Below are 20,985 nucleotides of genomic sequence, written 5' to 3'. Positions count from 1 at the left end.
AAAACTATAACCAATTTTAAAGGAGATATTCTCCTTCCAGAAGAATAAAATAATGCTTATATAGATCATCTAACTTTCATAAAGTCATCCTTGAGTTACCTAAAAGCTACACATTATTTGATGTGTGAGAAACAGAAGAATGAGCCAAAAGCAATCACACTTTGATGCTCCAGACATCCCAAGGTTAGATCTCACAGCAGATGTTTATTGTACTGAATGTACTAATGTCAATTCTCTTTTTGCTCTTCATTATGGGATACAGATCCTGTCTGAAATGCACCTGCAGGATCATATATATACACAGCAACTTAAGAAAGAATTGGAAGAAAAATGTTAAAGATTTATTTTTGCAAGTAAAATTCTTATTTAGTTAAATCACTTCTGAAAGCGTCAGTAATTTTTATACTAAAGAATACAAACACATCCTCAGTGGGTGTGGCCGAACCAACCCCTTGCAGAGAAGGCCGGGAACACATTCATCCCAAAGATACAACCCAACATGTGACCAAGTCACACCTTGACATTTCAGTTCAGTCAGGGTTGGTTGCCTCGTAGATGTACCGATTCTTCCAGAGATGTATTCAATATCACAGTTAAAAATTGAACTTCTGAAGGGGCTTTAATGATTATTAACTTGGTACTGAAATTTAATAAATAAGTTCATAAAGGGCTCCAGAAGAGCAGTTTTCTTCATGTTAGTCAGAGATTAGGACAGATAATTTTCCTGAAAAGTCAACAGCCATGCCTACTTCTCTTTCCTCCCCACTGGAGATAGTTTGTCCCTACCTCATATAAACATGCTGTCCCCTCCTCTTTGTTCTTCCATGACTGCTGAATAGGAATGTTCCACTGGGAGTCAGAGATGGTATGGTATGCTGAGATTTGAGTGGGGGGGAACCATGTGTCTGGTTTGTCCATCACATGTGTTTTCTTTTAGTTATTGTGGGAGTGATTTAAATTTATTTTCTATGAATGTAACATCTAGCCATAGCCTTTTTTCTATTGGAAAGAGTTTTCAAGTGGTGCAGTCAAGAAATTAGATGAGGATAAGGGAAGTTTTACACTTTTCATTAGTCTTGGTTCTTGAACCACAGGCATTTGGTAGGGATAAGTCTTAGTTGGAGGGTGCAGGCTTATGCATGAAAAATGATGGTTAGTTCCATCCCTGAACTTAACCCAATAGATATCGCTAGCATTCTCCCTCCCAACCCCACAGAAAGTGTCTGCAGCAAATATCACTTAGGGGACAAAACCAGCGCCAAAGTGGGATCAGTGAAGGGCTAATTGTTGAGTGCCAACCACAATCACAGCTAAATTTAATGAGCACTTGTTTGATGGAAACCAGGCTCAGACCTCACAGGCTGTGACTTCACAGTCACTAAGGGACCCATCAGCATGGCTTTAATTCATCCACACTATACACAAAGACATGATCCTTAAATGTATACAATTTTATTTTGGTTTTCCAAGACAGGGTTTCTCTATGTAGCCTTGGCTGTCCTTGACTCACTTTGTAGACCAGGCTGGCCTCGAACTCAAAGCAATCCACCTGCCTCTGCTTCTCAAGTGCTGGGATTAAAGGTGTGCGCCACCACATCCAGCTGTTACAAGTGCACTTCCTCCATTCTAATTCTATAACCACAACCCCATGACAATCTCCAAAGGCATCTAAGTCAATTCTCCCCAACTATTGTTCCCAGCATCACCATTGCTTCTGTAAGGACATTGACTTTCATTGGAACTAATTAAGGAGGAAGTCTATCAAACTTTGCATAGAGTTGTGGGCATAAATCAATAAGGATCTTACTTAATTTTAGACAATTTTTATACAAATGAGTAGCAGAGTAACTACATTTTGAGGCAGCAGGATTTTCTCGTTACACAGTCAAGACCTGCAAAGCGTACACAGTTCATCTGTGTACACAGACTTCAAACCCCTGCAAGGCTGGATCCAGAGAGGAGCATCATGCTCAGATAGTGAAGGAAGATTTCCAGAGCACTTCCTATACTTCCTCCCACTATATGAACTCAGCTAATCTTCCAAGAGACTAACTGCCTGAGTTAGACCTGCATTTTATCTTCTCATTGTACGAATAAGGGATGTGCCTCGGAAAGCCTGGCCAAGAAAACAGCAATTAACAAAGCTGAGATTTGAACCTAGACCTGAGCTCTTCTATTATTAGAATATTACCAGTATTCAAAAAGCATGAGGATGGCCCATTCTGTACCAGGAGAGGGAGAGAGAAAAACAAGATGTCCAGAGCAGCATTTTCCACAGTCTAAGAGAAACACAAGTGGGAAACATATTCTACTTAGGTTGACCAAAAAAGCCAAGTTTTCACAGAAAAGCATTTGATCCAGGTCTTGGAGATGAATACAAGAAAGATGAAAGAAATTCCAAAAGGGAGAAATAAACCACAAGGGTCCAAGTGGTTGCATTATGGACAACTGTGAATAATGGATTATATATTAGGTATGTATTAAGTGGTGCCTGGCTTAGCATGCCATCCGAGGAGTGCATGGTTTGGCATGATCATCATACATCTACAGATGCACATCTACACATATGAAGAATGGCTAGATCTCTAGGCAACATTATCTAACAGTAGGTAATCCATCTTTGACTGAAACATCACTGTAGGACACATGGCTGGACCAGAAAACAGGGCACTGTTGAAGATGACTGAACATGTGGGTCAGGCTATTAGGGAACTAAGAAAAACACTTGTTTAAATGTTGAGTATTACACTGATCATCACATTAAAGGAGGCCCATAGAGTGGAAGACCCACAGTATGGGGCTCTCCTTCTTCTCAGAGAGCAGAAACAACGGGAAACAGAAACACATGTTGGAGCAAAAGACGCCATGTTTGTGTGTGGTTGTGTGCTTGTGAGTCCCTGTACATGCATGTGTACATTGTTATGGAGGCCAAATTGGGGTGCCCTCCTATAGGAGTCATCCATGTTTCATGGGACAGAAACAGCTTGGGACTCACTGTGTAGGCTGCCTGGCAAGCAAGTGGCAAGAATCCAACTGTCTCTGCCTCCCTAGTGGTGGGATTACAAGAGCCTACCACTATACCTAGCATTTTCACATGGGCTCTGGGAATCAAACATAGGTCCTGATGTATGCAGCAAACACTTTATCAACTAACATGTCTTCCAGGTACAAAATTAATGTAATTAAAAGAGGATCAAGAACCAAAATTTTCAGCCTATGCTGCTGGTCAGAATGGCTAAACTGCAAGCATGTTTCGTTTGAAGGTATTTACACAACCTAACATTGTGCCAATTAAGAATGGAGCTGGAGACACAAGTCAGTGGGAAAGAGCACTTGCTCTACTTCCAGAGGACCTGAGTTCAGTACCCAGCATCCATGTTGGTATTCAGGGGATTTGACACCATTTTTCAGCCAGTGCAGGCACGTGTGAGTGCATGTGTGCCCACGTGTGCACATGCAGACACACACACACATATACACACACACACACATACACACACACACACACACACACACACACACAAATATTCTTTAAGAGCATAAATTCACTAAATAAAGTGAGATAATTCAAATACAGAGTTTCCTACAGAGAATGCCCTTGGGTGAGTGGTCATCACTTACATTTCTAAGTCTCACTTTTCCCATCTGTAAATACAAACTTTAAAATCCACTCAAGGGAGTACCTACCATAAATATTAAAAGAACAATCCTTATGTCTCCCACTACTCGGGATCTGCACTAAAGTCCCCCTCACATCCTCCCAGTAGCCTACCTTGACTTAGTTCTCCAGCAGGTCAGAAAGGCCTCAGCCTACAGTTTCTCTTTTCTCTGCAGGCCTTCTGTCCCCCTAGGCCCACTTTCTCTAGGTCTAATCTCCACCCTCATATCTCGCTGGGCTCTCTCTTTGCAACCTTCCTCCCATTCTTCAACCACTACCTCTGTCTTTCTATTTCCTCTTCTGAGTGATATTTGAGTATCCTCCCTTGGATCTTCCTTGTGACTGAGGAGGATACCCTCTAACTAGAGAGGACACTTAGTGTGGAGAGGGGAACATCAAGCCACCCACAAAAACTTGGACCCAGGTGTTACCCCGATTACAGGAGGTATAGGGATAAATATAGAGCAGATATTGAGGGAGTGTTTGACCAGTCCCTGGTCCAAGCCAAGACCCGCCAGATGGAGGAAAGCCAGCTCCTGGCACTATGTTCTGCTGTGCTTGCAGAAAAGGAACCTAGCAGAGTTGCCCTCAGAGAGGCTCCACCCACCAGCAGCTCAAAACAGATGGTGAGACTCACAGCCAATCCTTGGGCTTGAGGAATCATAGGGAGTGCTGTAGAAAAGTTGGGAGAAGGAGAGAAGGACCTGGAAATGACTCCTGGAAATGACAGGAGCTCCAGAAGAAGACCAACAGAACCAACTAACCAGGGCCCTTCGGGGCTTGCTGAGACTGAAGCATTAACCAAAGACCATGCATGGACTGGACCTGGGCCGCTACACAGATGTAGTCAATGAGCAACTCAGGCTTCATGTGGATCCTCTAGTGAGGGAAGCAGGGGCTGTCTCTGATGCCAGCTTTTTGATCACTTCCCCTTGGTGGGACTGCCTTGCCAGGCCACAGGGGAGGAGGACACCCTTGGTCTTGGTGTGACTTGATGAGATGGTGTGGATGGGAAGGAGGGAAGCCCCTTTTCTGAGGAGTAGGGGAGGGGAGAGAGGGAGGAAGGGTGGGACTTGGAGGAAAAGAGAGATGGGGCTGTGGCCAGGATGTAAAGTGAATAAAAACACAAACAAACAAGTAAAATATAACTTGAAAAAAAAAAGATGAAAAGAACAGGTCAAGGAAGAGGGCAGTGCTTGTTTCACAGTGACTATCTCTGAGTACCACCATTAACATAGAAATGCCTTATCCTCGATAGACTGCTCAGAGAATTATCATTCCTGAGCCTGCCCTTTCCTTAACAACTTCGCCCCAATTAGATAATGTTATTTCTACAGCCGCAAATGCACAGTGGGTTCGTGTCGCACTGACGTTCTAAAAACATAAAGTGCATGAAACAGATGCAGTGGGAATACAATCTCCCATTGAGTAACACTGGATTGATTGAGATCCATTAGTCTCGTAATCTGTGACCCATACTCCCTCAAAGATATATGATGGGAAATAAGTAATAACATTAGAAAATGGATAGCCCTTTGTAATCCCCTTTTGTCTTTCTTCCTTTATTATTCAATCTTCTCTGTCTGTCTCTCTCTCTCTCTGTCTCTCTCTGTCTCTCTCTGTCTCTGTCTGTCTGTCTGTCTCTCTCTCTCTCTCTCTCTCACACACACACACACACACACCTTTGATTTCCAACTAGTCTCCTTTGACAGATGTCCCTAAAGTGCTTAAGAATGCTTTGGGATTTTTGTTTGTTTGTTTGTTTTTTGTTTTTTGTTTTTTGAGACAAGGTTTCTCTGTGTGACCCCGGCAATCCCAGAACTCCCTCTGTAGACTGGACTGGCAAGCAAAGTGTGAGGATGCTCAGCATGCTGGCCCACGTGAGGAAGGAAGGCAAGAACACAATACCGAATGTGAGGTGGATAGTTGTGTTAGCCTCTGACTTCCCATGCTCCTCTTTGGGAGAAATATAACAAGTAGGAAGGTGTTTCCTAAACCCCATTCTTTTCCTTTTTTACTCTGCTATGTACAAGGAGGCAAGTTCCACTACCAAGCAGCCAGTCGCACGTCTGGAAGGATACCCGGCCAAGCTCACTCCCTTCTGCTCTGGCCCCCTCCCGTGCTTCAAGTCCAAGAGAAGCCAGCTTCCCCTTCCCTCGCTTGTGTCTAAAAGCTAGAATGTTTCTAAAAGGAAATGTACGTATTACTTTCTTTTCTTTCTAATTTTCATCACTTTTAATTTTTATATTTTAAGACAAGGTCTTAGGTATCCCAGGTTGGACTTTGATATGTAGCTGAGGTTGTCCTTGAACTCCGAGTCCTCCTGCCTTCCAATTAGCGTTAATATTCTCATTCATAATAGCTAAAAGGGTTTGGTACAATAAAAGATCTTCTGAAGGTATCTCCATGCCTGATTTCAAGCTGTACTATAGAGCAACAGCAATAAAAACCTCATGGTACTAGCATAGAAACAGACTGGTGGAACAACGGACTCGAATTGAAGCCCCAGAAATAAACACTTGATTTCTGACAAAGAAGCCAAAACCATACAATGGAAAAGTGCTGGTCTAACTGGATGTCTGCATGTAGAAAAATGTATGACTTCCAAGTGTATGTGCCCACAGGAGTTTATGTGCTTGACTTGTGTGCAGGGGCCCTTAAAGGCAGAAGAGGCTGTCAGGATTCCTGGAAGCTGGAATTACAGGTCATCTTGATGAGCTCAGCCAGGAGCTGCTCTGCAGGAATAGCAAGTTCTCTGAGCCCCCCCCCCCATCTCTCTCTCCAGCTCCCCAAAAATCTAGATTCTTGTTTATACTTTATTTGGCTGTGAAGATGGAGAAGTCTCTTTCCTTCTTCATTGTTTATGGTAAGTGACATTTCTGCTGAGCATCCTCAGGTTTTAGCTGTAGACTTGCGGTGCTTACATAGTGGCTTTCCCAATCCTGGTGTTTTCAATTTTCTCTAAGGTGTAGTTTCAATGTTTTCCCATAGAGCAAATGCATTCAATAACATGAGGCAAGGTAGTTTATCTGACAACCTTCTAAGGAATTTGTGTCACAGCACAGTTCTAAGGTAATATGACTAACCCATTACATATTTATAAAATTAATCTTTGAATTTGGGTTTCTTTCTTTTTTGTTGGTGGTGAATTTTTTGTTTGTTTGCTTGCTTTGTTTTGTTCTTTGAGAGAGCATTTCTCTGTATAGCCCTGGCTGTCCTGAAACTTAATACGTAGACCAGGTTAGCTTCAGCTGAAGAGATCTTCCTGCATCTGTCTCTCAAGTGCTGGGATTAAAGACATACACCACCACATCTGGCTGATATTTGAATTATATTTAAATTCTTAAGTCTACTCTTTGTTTTTCTCAGTAGCCCTTTTTAATACAAAAATTAATTATTGTCAGTTGTCTTTTTTTCTGTGTGAGGGCAAAGAATAAGCAGGAAAAGAAATATTCAACTTCATATTAAAAACATTTTCTAAAAGTAAGAAAATTTACCCAAAATAACTGTATGTCAATTGGTTAATTTTTATTTTTTGAATTGTAAAAGTTGGTTCTCCAAAGCATTGTAAAAATATTTTTTACTATTGTATATTTAAACATATATTGGAATACCTAAATTAAAAATAAAGTCTTCCAATAAATTATACATTTGAACAATAAACTGAAGAACTTTATTTACTAGATAAATTTCTTAAATATAATTTGAAGTAGTGATATAGATCTAAAGTACACAGACATTTCATGTTAATTAAATTTCCTTTTGATGGCTGATAGCTAACTTCTAACACAGGAACTCACACGTGGTGTAACTGAGAGTCAGACGAAGGCTGTGAAAAATTAGAGTGGGGACAAAATAAAATGAAGCTTATCAACTAATATAAAATCTATTATTTTCTTTGCTCTATAAAAAAAGCATTAGAAACTTACGGGTGCTCTTAATTTTTCAAAGAGCAATATGAAAAAATATGATATAAGGCGAAGGACATTTGCTTATTGAAGCTGTTTTTCAAAATAATGAATGTTATGAAAACAATTTAAACTTGGTTTCTTCATTGTTTCCTCAGCTCACATATCAGGGAGAAAAAGGATTCTTTCAATTCTTTCAAGCGGAGGCCTAATTTCTATTGTTTTTCAGTTTCATATCGCACATATGACTACAAATGCACACATGCATACATGACACACAGACAGACAGACACACACACACACACTGATGTTCTCTCTTTTTAAAAATGTATTAATTTTTTGAGAATTTCATGCCAAACATTTTGATATTTCTCCCTCTCTCCTAACCCCTTGCAGCCCCTCTGCCATGTTCCACTTTCTCTTATGCATGACAGGCTCACACATTCTACAGCCATGTACAGGACTGACTTGTAAATAATAAGAGGAGACTCTGTGCTTCTAAAGAAAATGGAAACGCTGGGAGATGCAAACAATACTTACATCATAGAGGACCCGACCCATGCATAATTAACATGCTCTGAGGCTGCCAGCAGGGAGATGTAAATTTTTCAGTTGTACACATTTCCGTGATCTCCTGCCCCCAACACCCTGGAGAATTGCCTGCACCCCAGAAATATTTGCCCTGCAGATAGGAAAGCTGGTGGCTTGTCACCCGTGCAGAGGACATGGGGCTTCCCTAAATCAATCAACTTGCTGCCATTTGGGCCAGGGCTTGTCACTTAAGAGGAGAACCCTGTTCTCACCCCAGGTGTGGGACTAATCCCCTCCTGCCGAGTTTGGAAGAATAGACTGATTCAGGCAGTTTTAATGTATTTAATCTAATCAAATCAGGGCCTGGGCACTACCCTTTGTCACATCTGATGCCTGTCCTCATATTAAAAAAAAAAAAAAAAAAAGGATTGCACAGGCTGGAGGCGGCCCTCTGGGTCCCTTGGTACATCATTAAGTTGTAAAAATGACTTCATCACTCACGACAGAGAAATTAGACTGCCCGACAGTGGCATAAGGCAGCAGGAGAATTACCCTACCAGCTGCCTACCTGACTTTCTTGATCAGCCTTCCCTGCTACCCCCACCCAGAAACTGCAGTGCAGCAGCAGCAGCAGCAGCAGCAGTAGCAGCAGAATGGTGCAATGTAGAAACCAGAGCTGGGAGGGGCTGAGGGGTTTGCAGAATTGAAAGAGATAGAAAAAAAAGGGGGGGGCCTCTGTCAGCAAAGCATGTGCAAGTCCTTGGAGACTCCTCCCCCTTCAGCCTATCTTTTCATCATTCATCTGGTGGTAAAGGGTATTTTCTTTTGTTAGAAAAAAATAATAAAAGGTCCCATTACCCCAGATACCTAACCTATAGGGCCCACAATGGCAAAGCAGCTAGATGTTTGATAGGCTACTAGGTGAGTGGGATAGAAAAGGCAACCTCTGACCTCACAGGACTGGGTACATAGAAACCACTTCCACCACCAAGGATGGTGGTCCCCTGCAGCAGGCTTCATGCTTGGAATCCGAATGATTTTCTCATGCAGAAGAGATTGAAAAGATTTCTCACTGAGGGCTAAGTCACTGCATCTGGATGTGGACATGGCAGTGAATGGGTGAGTAGACGTGAAGAAAGAGCAAGACAGACAGATTATAGATATGTGGTCAATTGATATTGATAGACAATAGGCAATAGATAGATGGGTGAAAGATAGAAATAGATTATAGAAAAGAACAAGGACAGATACCAGTAGATGCATACATAGTTAGATACAAAGGCTATGGTGACTGTGTATGTTTGATGTCAGGCCTCAGGAACTTCTTTCTAGAGCTCATTCTGACATATTAAGTGAATATATTAATATACCTTTGATTATTTATATCTTAGAAGAAGAGGAAACTAGCAAAATTTACTCAGACCTACCTAGATCCAAGACAATGTGCAGTTGCTAATGCTAAAAATGGCATTCTTTTCTTTCTGAAAAGCGAACTAACAAAACATTTTTTTTATAATCAGGGAAGACAGAAAAATCTACCTAAAGTATTTAATTTTTATAAAGGAAAATGCACATGCATTCTGGGTGTTTTCACTTTTAGGTATATATTACTGTCTCTTTTCCATTAGAAAAATGAATTGAGTTATATTAGTTAAAATCTCAAGGAAGGATACTTTCTTTAAAACAAACAAACAAACAAACAAACAAAAATGTCTAATTCCTTGCAGTCATTCTGCAATCTTCCATGAGTCTAGATGGACAAAGGAGTGAGTGGGGAGGAAAATAACTAAATGCCTCTTCTCTCCTGCAGAACTTTAACCATTCCTCTGAGCCATTGTCAAACATGAAGTCCATCTCTTCAAAGAAAAGAACAGAATCACACTATGACAAAGGAGTTTAGAAGCCAAAATACCCAAACACCCTCACATGGGTATACACACACACACACACACACACACACACACACAGAGAGAGAGAGAGAGAGAGAGAGAGAGAGAGAGAGGCTAGAGATATGTAGAGAGACACATACAGACACAGAAACACACACACACAGAGATAGACACACACACTCTAAACCCATAGAGAAGACACAGACACATATAAACAGATATACACATAGACACAGAAGCTGCCTGTTTCTTCTCCTGTTCAAAAAGAAGACAAATCTAAGAATCCCTCTGGCCTGTGATCCCTAATTCATGGATTTATCCCCCTGGATTTAAGGCATGACAGATTGGAGTCCTCCGTTCAAGGAGCAGATGGCTCAGCCTGCTGCTGTAAGTGAACCTCACAATGGAGCACACAGTGGTACGTAGAATACTATAGCTCCTGTAGGATTAGTTCCTAACCCTCCACTTCAGGAGCCTGAGCTCTAGATGGGGTCCCTTTGCTACCTAGGAAATATCATGACCTCTCTGCCTGTGTAGTTCACGTCTGTCTGTAAGATAGAAGAGATGAGCCAAATGAACTCTGCCCAGCTTTAACAGGGGTCCGGGTCAAAGGGGAAGACTATGCTGCAACTAAGTATGACTCACTTCACTATCATTTAGCCAAATGAACATTTTAAAAATTAATGTTTTTTTTCTCTAGCAAAAGTCAATTATAATGACAAGGAGTGTCTGAAAAAAAAACTGATGCACTGTGGATTGAGTGTTCTTAACTGGAGGACAGGAGAAGGGAGACATGATTGTAGCTTTCAAAGCAGAAGTCTAAGCCTGAACTTGAATTTCTCCAGCTGAGTTTAGCAGGCTATGTCTCAAAGGTAACATATACTGCATCTCCAACACTCTCTATGTGCTTGGCCAAAACTTCCATTTTAAAAATAGCCATTTTAAAGCTTTTAATGAAGGTTTTTATAATTTTAGTGATCAACAATTTAATTCTAAATAATCATTTTGGGAGAATTAATCCTTAAAGCAGAAATACAACACATGATCATAGATGTTATTACAGTGTAAATAATTTGTTTACCTTCCTAATAGCAAAAGGGAATTTTAAGACAAGTGCAGTCATGATCATAGAATATTTCCTTCCTTCATTTTTTTAAGTGTAGGATTATGGTAATAGCAACTGATAGCAGCCAGCAATTACATAGCTCCAGACCTTCCCCAGATCTATAGGCAGCCTCTTGTTTAGCTGTGAGGACAGCAAAATGAAGCAGGTGCTTTGGTTTTTACAAGAAGGCAAAGGATAAGAGAAGACATTTGTGCCTCTAAGTTGTTAAGTAACATATTCTGGATTTTGAACTCAGAAGGTTTGTCTTCGGAGGCTAAATCTTACATGTTTTAATTTCTTTAGCCGAATACACATCACTGCCCCATACTATTCAAGATGGTATAGCAGTGTCACCATAAGAATACAAACAGGCAAAGAGAAGCAGAGATAAATGCTGCACTGCTGTGGCTCACACCTCGTGTAAAAGGGAAGGCATTGGACCAAGAGAAACATAAGGCGGTCTTGCGATCAGGCTGCTTGGCATCGCATATTAAGAAACTGAGAGGACGCAAGTAGGTAGGGGAACTAGTGTTCAAATAATATTGGCATGTACAGTTACATTCTTACACATTGACAATATATCCACAAACTTCCTTGGTCTTCTTTAGTTATGCCTTGCCAAAAAAAAAAAAATCTAATTATGTCCTTGTAATTAAACACTTGCTACAGCCCCTTCCAATAGCCTAAAAGCAGGGCAAACACCCTCCTGGGCAACTCTACATATATGTAAGTATCTAAATTACCCCGAGTCTCATGAGTCCTGTGCTATCTTTTTAATTAATTTGCCCCAACATTTTTGTCACTGTTTTAACTATGTCTTCACCTTAAAACATTACTGATTTTTTAAAAAAGGAACCTTCCTTTGAAATGCCATCTTAAATCCCTCCGTGGAGGTGACTAAAGACTTCCTCCCCACAATTTGGAGTAACCCTTTAAGGAAAAACAAAGGGCTGGGGGGGGAGGGGCAAGGGGTGTAGTAAGAAGCACTCTAGTGAACTGGATGTCTTCCCTACTTACTCCACCAGCAACCCCTCTTAATGAACAGGAACGAAGAATACTTAGAATTTGATCAATAAAATGACCCAGGTTCTGAGTCCTGACCCAAGAGTAAAGCTGTCTTATCAAGAAAATGGAGACCAGCAGCGTGCTGTTTCTTTTCCATTGAGAAATTACCGGAGAGCATAGCTAGGCTCCCTTCTCCCCCAAAGGCAAACAAGCTCCAAAGAGCCAGTGCACCGCAAGAGGGAAGTGAAGCTGCCCCTGGATTCTGCCCCCAGGGAAATCTTAGCCTACAAGAAGGAAGGCTGTGAATGAACTCTTGGCAGGGAAGTCTCTAGGGCAGAGACCTGCCCTGTGGTATTTTATACTATTTCTGGAAAAGGAAAATAATAGGAGATATTCATTTTTCCCAATCAGTTCTAGAAAAATCTCAGGTATTCCTGTGTAGAAATCTTGGGCAAAATCTTAACTACAGTACAGTTTCTAGCACAAGCGGCACATTCAAAAACACATTAAAGAACAGACACATCTGGGTGGCTGAATTATTTATGATTTTGGTCATCTTTCTTTAACATTTTTTCCATTCTTTTTCTTATTGAGCCACTAAAGCCTTTACAAGCAGAAAAGAAAATGTCCATGCACTCTGACCTATTTTCACAGGATGCTTACATCTGCTTAGGCTTCTTATATTATGCAACTGAAGGAAATATGTCAAAACTCTGAGGTGTGTGTCTCTCTAAACCTGTATCTTCACGTTACTTTAATACATTTATCAACTTTCTCAATCTGGTAGAAGTTAAAATATCAAGTTTGGAGGTATCTAGTCTCTCTCTCTCTCTCTCTCTCTCTCTCTCTCTCTCTCTCTCTCTCAAAAATACATTTAAACATAAAAAGAATTGGATCCAAATTAGAGTTCTCAAGCTTTGAAGTGTTTCCTGGGAAGAAAGCATCCTAGCTACTGAGTCAGCAGCTCAGTGTTACAAAAAAGGCCATCACAATCGGCAGGCGCTTGCTTAAAGAAAAACAAACAAACAAACAAAAACCAAACTAATCAGGAAAACTTGTTTTTCTGACTGCCCGCAGTCACGAAGAGGTAGAACTAGAATCCTTGGATTTCTTTCTGGCAGGAACTCTGTAAGCACTTTAGTTTTTGGCAAACTGAATACCCAGGCTGTCACTCTTAAAGGCTATCATAATTATGTCATCTAGGTGAGATTTTCTATATCATCTGGAATTATTTGCTTTTTCGTTTGTTGATGATTGCTCTGTTGATTGTTCCCTCGTTTAAAAATATTTCACATATGCAGATTTAGAGTACCTCTTGGGAAAAATATATCTTTTAAAAAAATAATTTTGGGGAAAAATACATTTATCCTAGATTCGAGAATCAAGAGTGTTGCTATGTGTTCTTAATCACTAAGTGTCAACAAAGTTAATATTTTCTTTAAGAAAAATTCTCCCGGGTATTAAGTTGCTTCTTATCACGTTAATAAAACTGGCTTCCAATTAACAGAAGAAAGTCACCTGCTGGGTCTGAGTGCTGGGTGCCCTTACCCGATATAGATGATATTCAAAAGATATCTTTTTAAATTATAACGATAATATATTTACTATCATTAAGATTTATTTTTCAACCATTTTTAATTAATTTATTCAGATTACAATTAAATTGTTCTTCCATCACTTATAACTTTCCGTTCCTCCTACCCTCTCACCCCCGCCCTATTACCCTCCCTTAGGTCCACGTCCGAGGGGGAATCTCCTCCCCCATTTTATGGTCGCAGGTTAACAAGTCTCATCACAAGATATCTTAACCTATCTATTGCACTCTCCTTTCAACATTTTGATCAGTAGTCCTGAAATCTACAATCTAAACGCCTAAGATAAAATTCCAAGAATTCTTCGGGAGACCTGGAGACCCGTCAGCCGCGTCCTGCTGGACCGGCGGATAAGCCGGGGGATGAGATCAGGAGGTGCAGGTGAGTGCTAGGGACAACAAAAATTCGGGCCTTCTGGAGCGGGTCGCCTTCCAATTCCCAAATGGTTGCAGACGTAGTGGAGGGGAGAGGGGGAGTTATCACCTACAAAGTCTGAAGAAAGGCCCCAAATCCTTATGGTAGATTTGTAAGCCAGGGACTGAGAGAGCTGAGTGCTCAACTCCGCTCAGACTCAAAAAGGGAGGTTAGTTTTGTTGTTGCGATGGTGGTTGTTTTTATTAAAACGCATTCAATGAAGCAAAAAGAAACGTCTCTTGCCCACCAATAGGCGTGCCTTCGTCCTTGGTATCGCCACTCACAAATTTTATGCTTCAGGGGTGTTTGTGTTGGTGGACCTTGGGGGAGGCGTGCCTCCCTGAAAGCTGGCTTAAAAGGACCTTGGTTCCCGCACTGCTGCAGGATTGGAGGCCAGAGGCCAAGGGACGCAGCTGAGCTGCTCAGCTCACTCCCGCCCCTAAGCACAGAGCTCATTAACAGGTGGAAGCGCACCCCGAGAGCCCTAGATCCCGCCTGCGTCCATAGAAACAAATCCTTCAGGCACACAACACCAGACGAGTTAGCTTTGGGGCTAGCCTTTGACGCCCTCCCAGAGGTCCGCACTACCAGAGCACCTGTCGGGGTACTCTCTTGCTTTTCCACTAGTGCCTCTTACAGCACCTCCCCACCTTTGCATCATCCAACACAGACACCAACCCCACCCCCTGCCCTACTGAAGGCACTGGGGCCTTTCTCTAACAAGCCTGCTTAGAGTCGCTCTGCTTGACTGACACCGCAGCATCCCTCTTGGAGAACCTGAGCCCTTTTAGCTCCGGAAGGTTCTGCAGTCAGCTCAGCTGCCTGGAAGGCGTGTCCAGAGACAAGGAGGTGTCCCTAGGGAGTTTCCAAAATCCCCAGGGCCGCCTAGAATAGGTGCAAACAGGAGCTGGGAGACCCAAGCACGCACTCCCGTAGCATTACCTGTTAGCAGCTAGGCGTGATGCGATATATCCACCCGGAATCTGGGTGATGATGTAGCCCCAGAAGAACGACCCGTGAATCATCCCCACGGTTTCTGGGTCCCAGTTAAATTTGGCTTTCTAGAGAAATAGAGGAAAAACACAAAGAAACAACAGATCAGGGGAGGCATTGGGAAAAACGAAGTCAGTGCACACAACTCACTTTCGGTGGTCTAGGTGACAGGGACTTTTCTTTAACCCACTCCAGACATTTTCTTCAATTATAAAGCCGGAGGCTTAATTTTCGTTTCATAACACAATTGTTTCGGACAAGAGACGCTCTTTTTTAAAAAAAAGCTGTGGTGGTTCACAATTTTGAAGCCGGGTCTAAGACGTTTGGACTCTGGGAAGAGAATATTACTTTCGGTCCTTTTGGCTGCTGCCAGCCAACAAGAATGTGGTAATGGACCGACTCCCCAGAACAGAATTCTACCCTGAAGACCCACGCATGGATAAGAAGACTAGAAAGGTGGATAAGATGTCTCCCCTAAATCTGGATGGGTGGAACAAAAAGGTTTGGAAACAGTCTCCCTGTGAGTTTGGAGAAGTTCTGTGGTGATCCTGGGGGTTGGGGGTTGAGGGGGATGGAGCACTTTCGGAGCTGTGTGCGTGTCAAGGCCTGACTGCCTAGAACACACTGTGCCACAACACAAGGTGGGGCCTTCAAGAAACCCGAGCCAAATACCTGCAAGATACTGTAAAAGACCAAGCCCTTGCCTTGCACAGGAAACTGGGAATGCGATTTTTCTCTCTTGCAATGAAATTTTCCTGGCTACCCTGGGGCCCTAAAGGGCACAAGGAGACCTATTGGGCTCTCCAGAGCCTCCCTGACCAGATCTACTACTTTTCCCGGGGAAAAGACTTCTGTAACCTTCAGGTCACCTTCGCCCACGAGGCCTCACTGCGGAATACACACTGTAAGGTTGCCGCAGTGTACACTCTAGCGGCGCAGACTCCCGCACCCCACAGCTTCTTTTCCAGACTGAGCCCTAAGCCTTCCGAAAGACTTCTTTGTCAAAGCTTGATATACACATGCTGATCGAACAGCGGGGCTTCCTGTTTGTTTTAGTTGATAACTAAACACTGTTTTTTTGGGGGGGGGGCGGACGGGTCTGGAGGAACCCAGGAGGACAACATAATGTTATGCCCCTTCCAGTAAACGGGAAAATGTTTCTTTTTAGATTTGGTTTGCATTTCTAACCTTCAGCTGTCATTCTTTACCCAAGTGTAGGGAGTCAGGCGCTCTTTTATGCCTTGCAAATGAGGGAGGAAAGGCCAGGATCAGAGTGGGAAAAGGGGAGATAATAGCACTCTGGTGGTCCTTTCTAGGATGGCGGAACAAGGGAAGCCTTAGATAGCATGCAAGCCTTCTTCTATCAGTGGGGAAATCTAGCTTAGACGTGTGAGTGGCTGTGAGTCAGCCTGCGGAAGGAGTCCCCTTCCAGGGCTCGGCTAATGCCCACCTCCTTAATAACTTTGCCTCCGCGGTGGATGGTGCTGTTGTTGACCATGTCCACGATGGCCACGCCCAGGTTACAGCGGATACCAAAGGAGATACAGAAGCCGAGGCCGCTCATGATGGCTATGATGTAGCGGCGTGGCAGGCCGAAGCAAGTGCAGTCGCATAGTGGAGCCTTCTTCTCAGGCACCTCCAGGGGCTTGCCGTCCTCTGTCAGTTCGATGGTCTCCCGGGTGTCCTGCTTCTTTTCCAGCACCCTGTGTGTCAGATTAAGGAACAACGACGCTTATGGCTATGCACCTCCCCCATAGTGCAAGGAACAAAGGTGCCCTAAACCCCGGGATTCGGTTCCTCAACCCTTAGGCGCTGAGAAGCTGGTCTCAGAATGCTGATAATACAGAACTTAGGACCTTATATAGTCTGTGAAATTCTATACCTTCTTTAGTAGGCAGGGACTCCTACACCTTAACACCGCCAGGCCTAACTCAGTGAACCCCAGTTCTGTCATTCTGTCATTTTGGCGTGTCTCAGTTTACATACAGGCTCCTTGGACCTAACCTGTAGGGTCACCATGGTCACCTGCTGCTAGGTGCTTTGCTCTAGGCTACTACCAGTCCTTTCCAATAACTCAATTTTATCAAGAGCTTGCAAAGGGGCCTGGCAAGATCAGAAGCAACTCCACCCAGCTGAAGTGGCTTGAAGATCAGCTGCTCACTCTACCCCAGGTGGAGCGGCTTTCCTTACCCTGGCAAACACTTTCCAGTCTTCTATCTTGGGGTACCATTTCAACATTCCCTCCCCCTTTCTCTCTCTCTCTCTCTCTCTCTCTCTCTCTCTCTCTCTCTCTCTCTCTGTCTCTTCCTTACTCCAGTTAGAAACAAAGGCCTCAGAAGCATATGGCTGACACCTCAGCTTCCTTCCTACAACATGAATAATTAATCATTCACAATCTTGCGTCATTACTATCTCAGCTTCAACACACTGTAAAATACCGCGGGCCCATTTCCAGACACAGAAAATGAGACTCCCAGATTTACCAAGGGGTGCCCACACCACTGTCTGTATGAAGAAGAAGAAGAAGAAGAAGAAGAAGAAGAAGAAGAAGAAGAAGAAGAAGAAGAAGAAGAAGACCTCATTTTCAAAAGGAAAGAAAATATTTCATAAAACATGTCTCTTCTCAACCAATTCCCTTTAGGCCTTTTTCTTTAAGGGAGTAGGGAAGGATAAGAGAATTGGAATGATAAAATGGCCTTAATAAAACATGTGCTCTTCTCATACCTAATATAGCCGTAAAATGTCTATATTTATAAAAAAAACAGGCTGGAAGGTAATAGTCATCTCTCAATGAGATTAGTATTTTGATATTTAAAGTGTCTTCACTTACAATTGACAAACCCTTCCTCCATCCATCTTGTAGTTACTTTTGATCTTGTACACACCATTAAATGACACACTATTGCACACACACACACACACACACACACACAAACACACACACAAAGATGAAGCCCGTGGAATATTAACATCAATTCTCAGCATGTATAGCTTAGAAGATGGCTGCTAAGAAAGTTGAAGCTATCTTCCAAATTCTACCGAATTCCATTGCAGAGCAGGCCATCCAGCTGTCTGTGGCTATGCTAGGTGGGTGTTTATCACAGATATACAACCCAAGTACCACGAATGCTGAAGTGATTTTTTTTTCTTGTAAGAAAGCAATTTAACCAATTTGATAATTTTTGCCTTCGCTTTATATGCCTGAATTTGCAACCTTGACCTCTGTACCTGAGCTCCCCACCCCACAGCAGCTTCTGAGCAGCTGCGGGACTGCAGGATGCTTGCAGCATCCAGTGCCGCAGAGGTGCGTGATGGTGCCTACTGAAGCCCACCAGAGCTAAGAAACACGGAAAATAGGGCTGTACATTGGTCATCATGTCTACCACTCTCAGGGAAAGCAGAGGCTTCAGTTTCCAAATGAGAAAATGAGTGCTTTTCAAAGCTCATTTTCCTACTGTGTTTGCTTTCTCGTTGATTTTGCTTGTATCGGTGACAAGTAATAGTATTCATAGAATATGTAACACATCCGGAAGAACCTGAATCCATGCAAAGTACAGTGTGCTTAGCACAGTAATTGCAAGAAGGATAACATTTAATTTCTTTCTATTACTTTCAAAGTATTTTTGCAGCTTACTATTCTGGTTGTTCTTAAATCACTGTGGCTTTTCCCACACAAGAGACAAGCTCCTAAAAAATAGCAAACAAATAATAATAATGCATATATAATATTTTAGATTTAAGAGAAAAACTTCCATGATCAATTATTGATATATTTTGATCTTGTTTCATTCAATACAGAATTTCCCATGAGAGAATTTCTCACTATACATTTGTAGCTGAGATCTAGATTTCTTTAGAAATTATTTTTTTAAAGGGGTTTGGCTTTTGTTTTGCCTAGATCAACGGAATTTTATTTGGAGAATTTATAAGGAGAAAAAAAAGACAGTTTCTGAGCAGGTGCTGAATGAACATTTTTAGGATTACAAAGGAGGATTAAGAGCTGGATTGGAACACATGAGAATCCCCAGGTAATGAAACAAAATCTCTCACACACACACACACACACACACACACACACACACCAGACAGGCTCATTTAGTACCACATTCCTGCATTCATAAACAGGTTTCTAGTGGAGCCTTGCTTCAGCAATGGGCAACAAAAAGACTTTTCCACCATGTTATAACCTCTCTAAGTAAGAAGGCTTTACAGAAATGGCCTGTTCAGAGTCTGTCATGGTGAGCCCAGGTAAGCACGGGGTTGCTTTCTCTTACCTGTAGATCTGGCCGAGGGATTTTCCAGCAAAATTCTTTATGCCTTCTTTCCCCGGGGCCAAAATCCTTTGTTTTACCGACTCCATTCTTGTAAAGACTGATCTCCAGCCTTGCCAGATTTAAATTGTGGTGGCTATGAAAGGCGACTTCTGCGCATAGTCTTAATTGGTTAAGGTAGGGCTTTTTCTTCTCAGCAAACAGAGGTGAGCTTTCCAGCAAGGCTGGGAGTTAGAAAGGGGAGGGAGAGCGAGAAAGAGAGTACAACAGAATAGCTGCATACAGCCCACGGGTTTCCTAATAGGAGAATTGGTACACACAGTCACAAAGTCTCATTGGAAGGGGAGGATCCGGTGGCCGAGGGCGCGCGCAGTGCCGTGGTATTTGGGCGGGTGCTGATGAGTCCCCGTTCTGGAAGTCAGCTCACCGAAAAACAACGTTGATTCCCGGGTTTGAAGTCTTATTGCAATCAATTCGCCGTCTTTTAATCAGATTGACCAGAAACGTCATCGAACCCTTGTGCTAGCGAAAAAAGCAAAAGAGCTCTGCTGTCTAAAATGGTGACTTTGCTCATCAGGGCTCATAGGTCTCAGAACCCTTGGGAGCATCCCAGGCCTCAGGTGAACCACGGTGCTGTTAGCTTCCTGCTTTAGTGTGGTCTCCTCCCATCGCGCCGGCGTAATTGTGCTCTGCGGCAGAGTGGCAGAGTGGAATTAAAACTCAGAATGTGAGCTGCTTTTTGCGAACGTGAGTGAATAACAGACACACAGCTGTGATTTAGGCAGCGTCAAGGGAGACTTTCCATTAAAGCCGACCGCGCCCGTCCGCGCGCGTCACAGCAGAGCATTTCAGCACCACGGACAGAGGAAGTTCAGGAACCAGGAACGCTGCTTTTTGGCTTACCAGCCTGCCAGCTTCCTAGGGGAGCTGGGCAGATCGCCCTGACCAGAGGCCTTTCCAGGGCTCTTCAGGAACGGATGCTATGGAAACCAAGTGGGGAGATGTCATCGTCTGCAGAGTTCTCAGGAGGAAGGCTGCATTTGGCTCTGCAAGAGAAGAGGGCTTTATTAAACATTGACAAGTTACTCTGCTTGGCCACCCATTGCCCAGCATGTCCACACCAGCTCTGACAGCATGGCGGGGGAAGCAACGCTGCAGAAGCTTCTACTTAGGTGTGTGGTATCCAGGTGAACATCTGGTCACCTCTTATATAAAGTATATGCTTATGGGATGCATAATAATAATTTTTGTGTGTTTGATTCAACCCGTAAGAAGAACAAGAAAGGGACACAGAAAGAATGAAATATAGGGAGACAATGAAGAGGTGGGAGAGAGAAGGCAGGGGGGGTGTGGAGAGAGAGAAAATGACAGATGTAACCTTCCAAATAAAAGACAGGCAGTTTGATATGAGCTCTTTGCAATTCTAAGTTTCTTTAATTAGCTAATACACAACACAATACTGAGTTATCTCTACACGTAAAATGTACCTATTATCAGCAAATAATAATTGATACTGTTTTAAAATTTTACTTCAATATATTTCCACTCCACTGGAATCTTATTTTTCCCCTTTATGACAACTTCTCTCAAGTGACTGGTTATTTTTGTTGTTGTTTGTC

The 20,985-nt window shown here is 42.7% G+C and overlaps 1 protein-coding gene across 1 annotated transcript in view; it reads right to left on the bottom strand.

Moving 5' to 3' along the window:
• The window catches only part of SLC17A6 (solute carrier family 17 member 6), a 38,462-nt gene extending 17,781 nt beyond the window's left edge, over positions 1–20,681 (bottom strand). Inside the window, exons 1-3 of the mRNA XM_084772358.1 lie at positions 19,370–20,681; positions 16,546–16,798; positions 15,045–15,163 (exon numbers count right to left, since the gene is read on the bottom strand). Of these exons, the coding sequence (XP_084628484.1) occupies positions 15,045–15,163; positions 16,546–16,798; positions 19,370–19,455 (458 nt within the window). The 5' untranslated portion in view covers positions 19,456–20,681. The remainder of the gene's footprint in view (positions 1–15,044; positions 15,164–16,545; positions 16,799–19,369) is intronic.
• Between the last annotated feature and the right edge of the window lie 304 nt (positions 20,682–20,985).

Source organism: Acomys minous (assembly GCF_964271855.1).
Source record: "Acomys minous genome assembly, chromosome: 2".
Lineage (NCBI taxonomy): Eukaryota > Metazoa > Chordata > Mammalia > Rodentia > Muridae > Acomys > Acomys minous.
The sequence above is the reverse complement of the archived record's forward strand: the minus strand, read 5'-3'. Positions and strand labels throughout refer to the sequence as shown.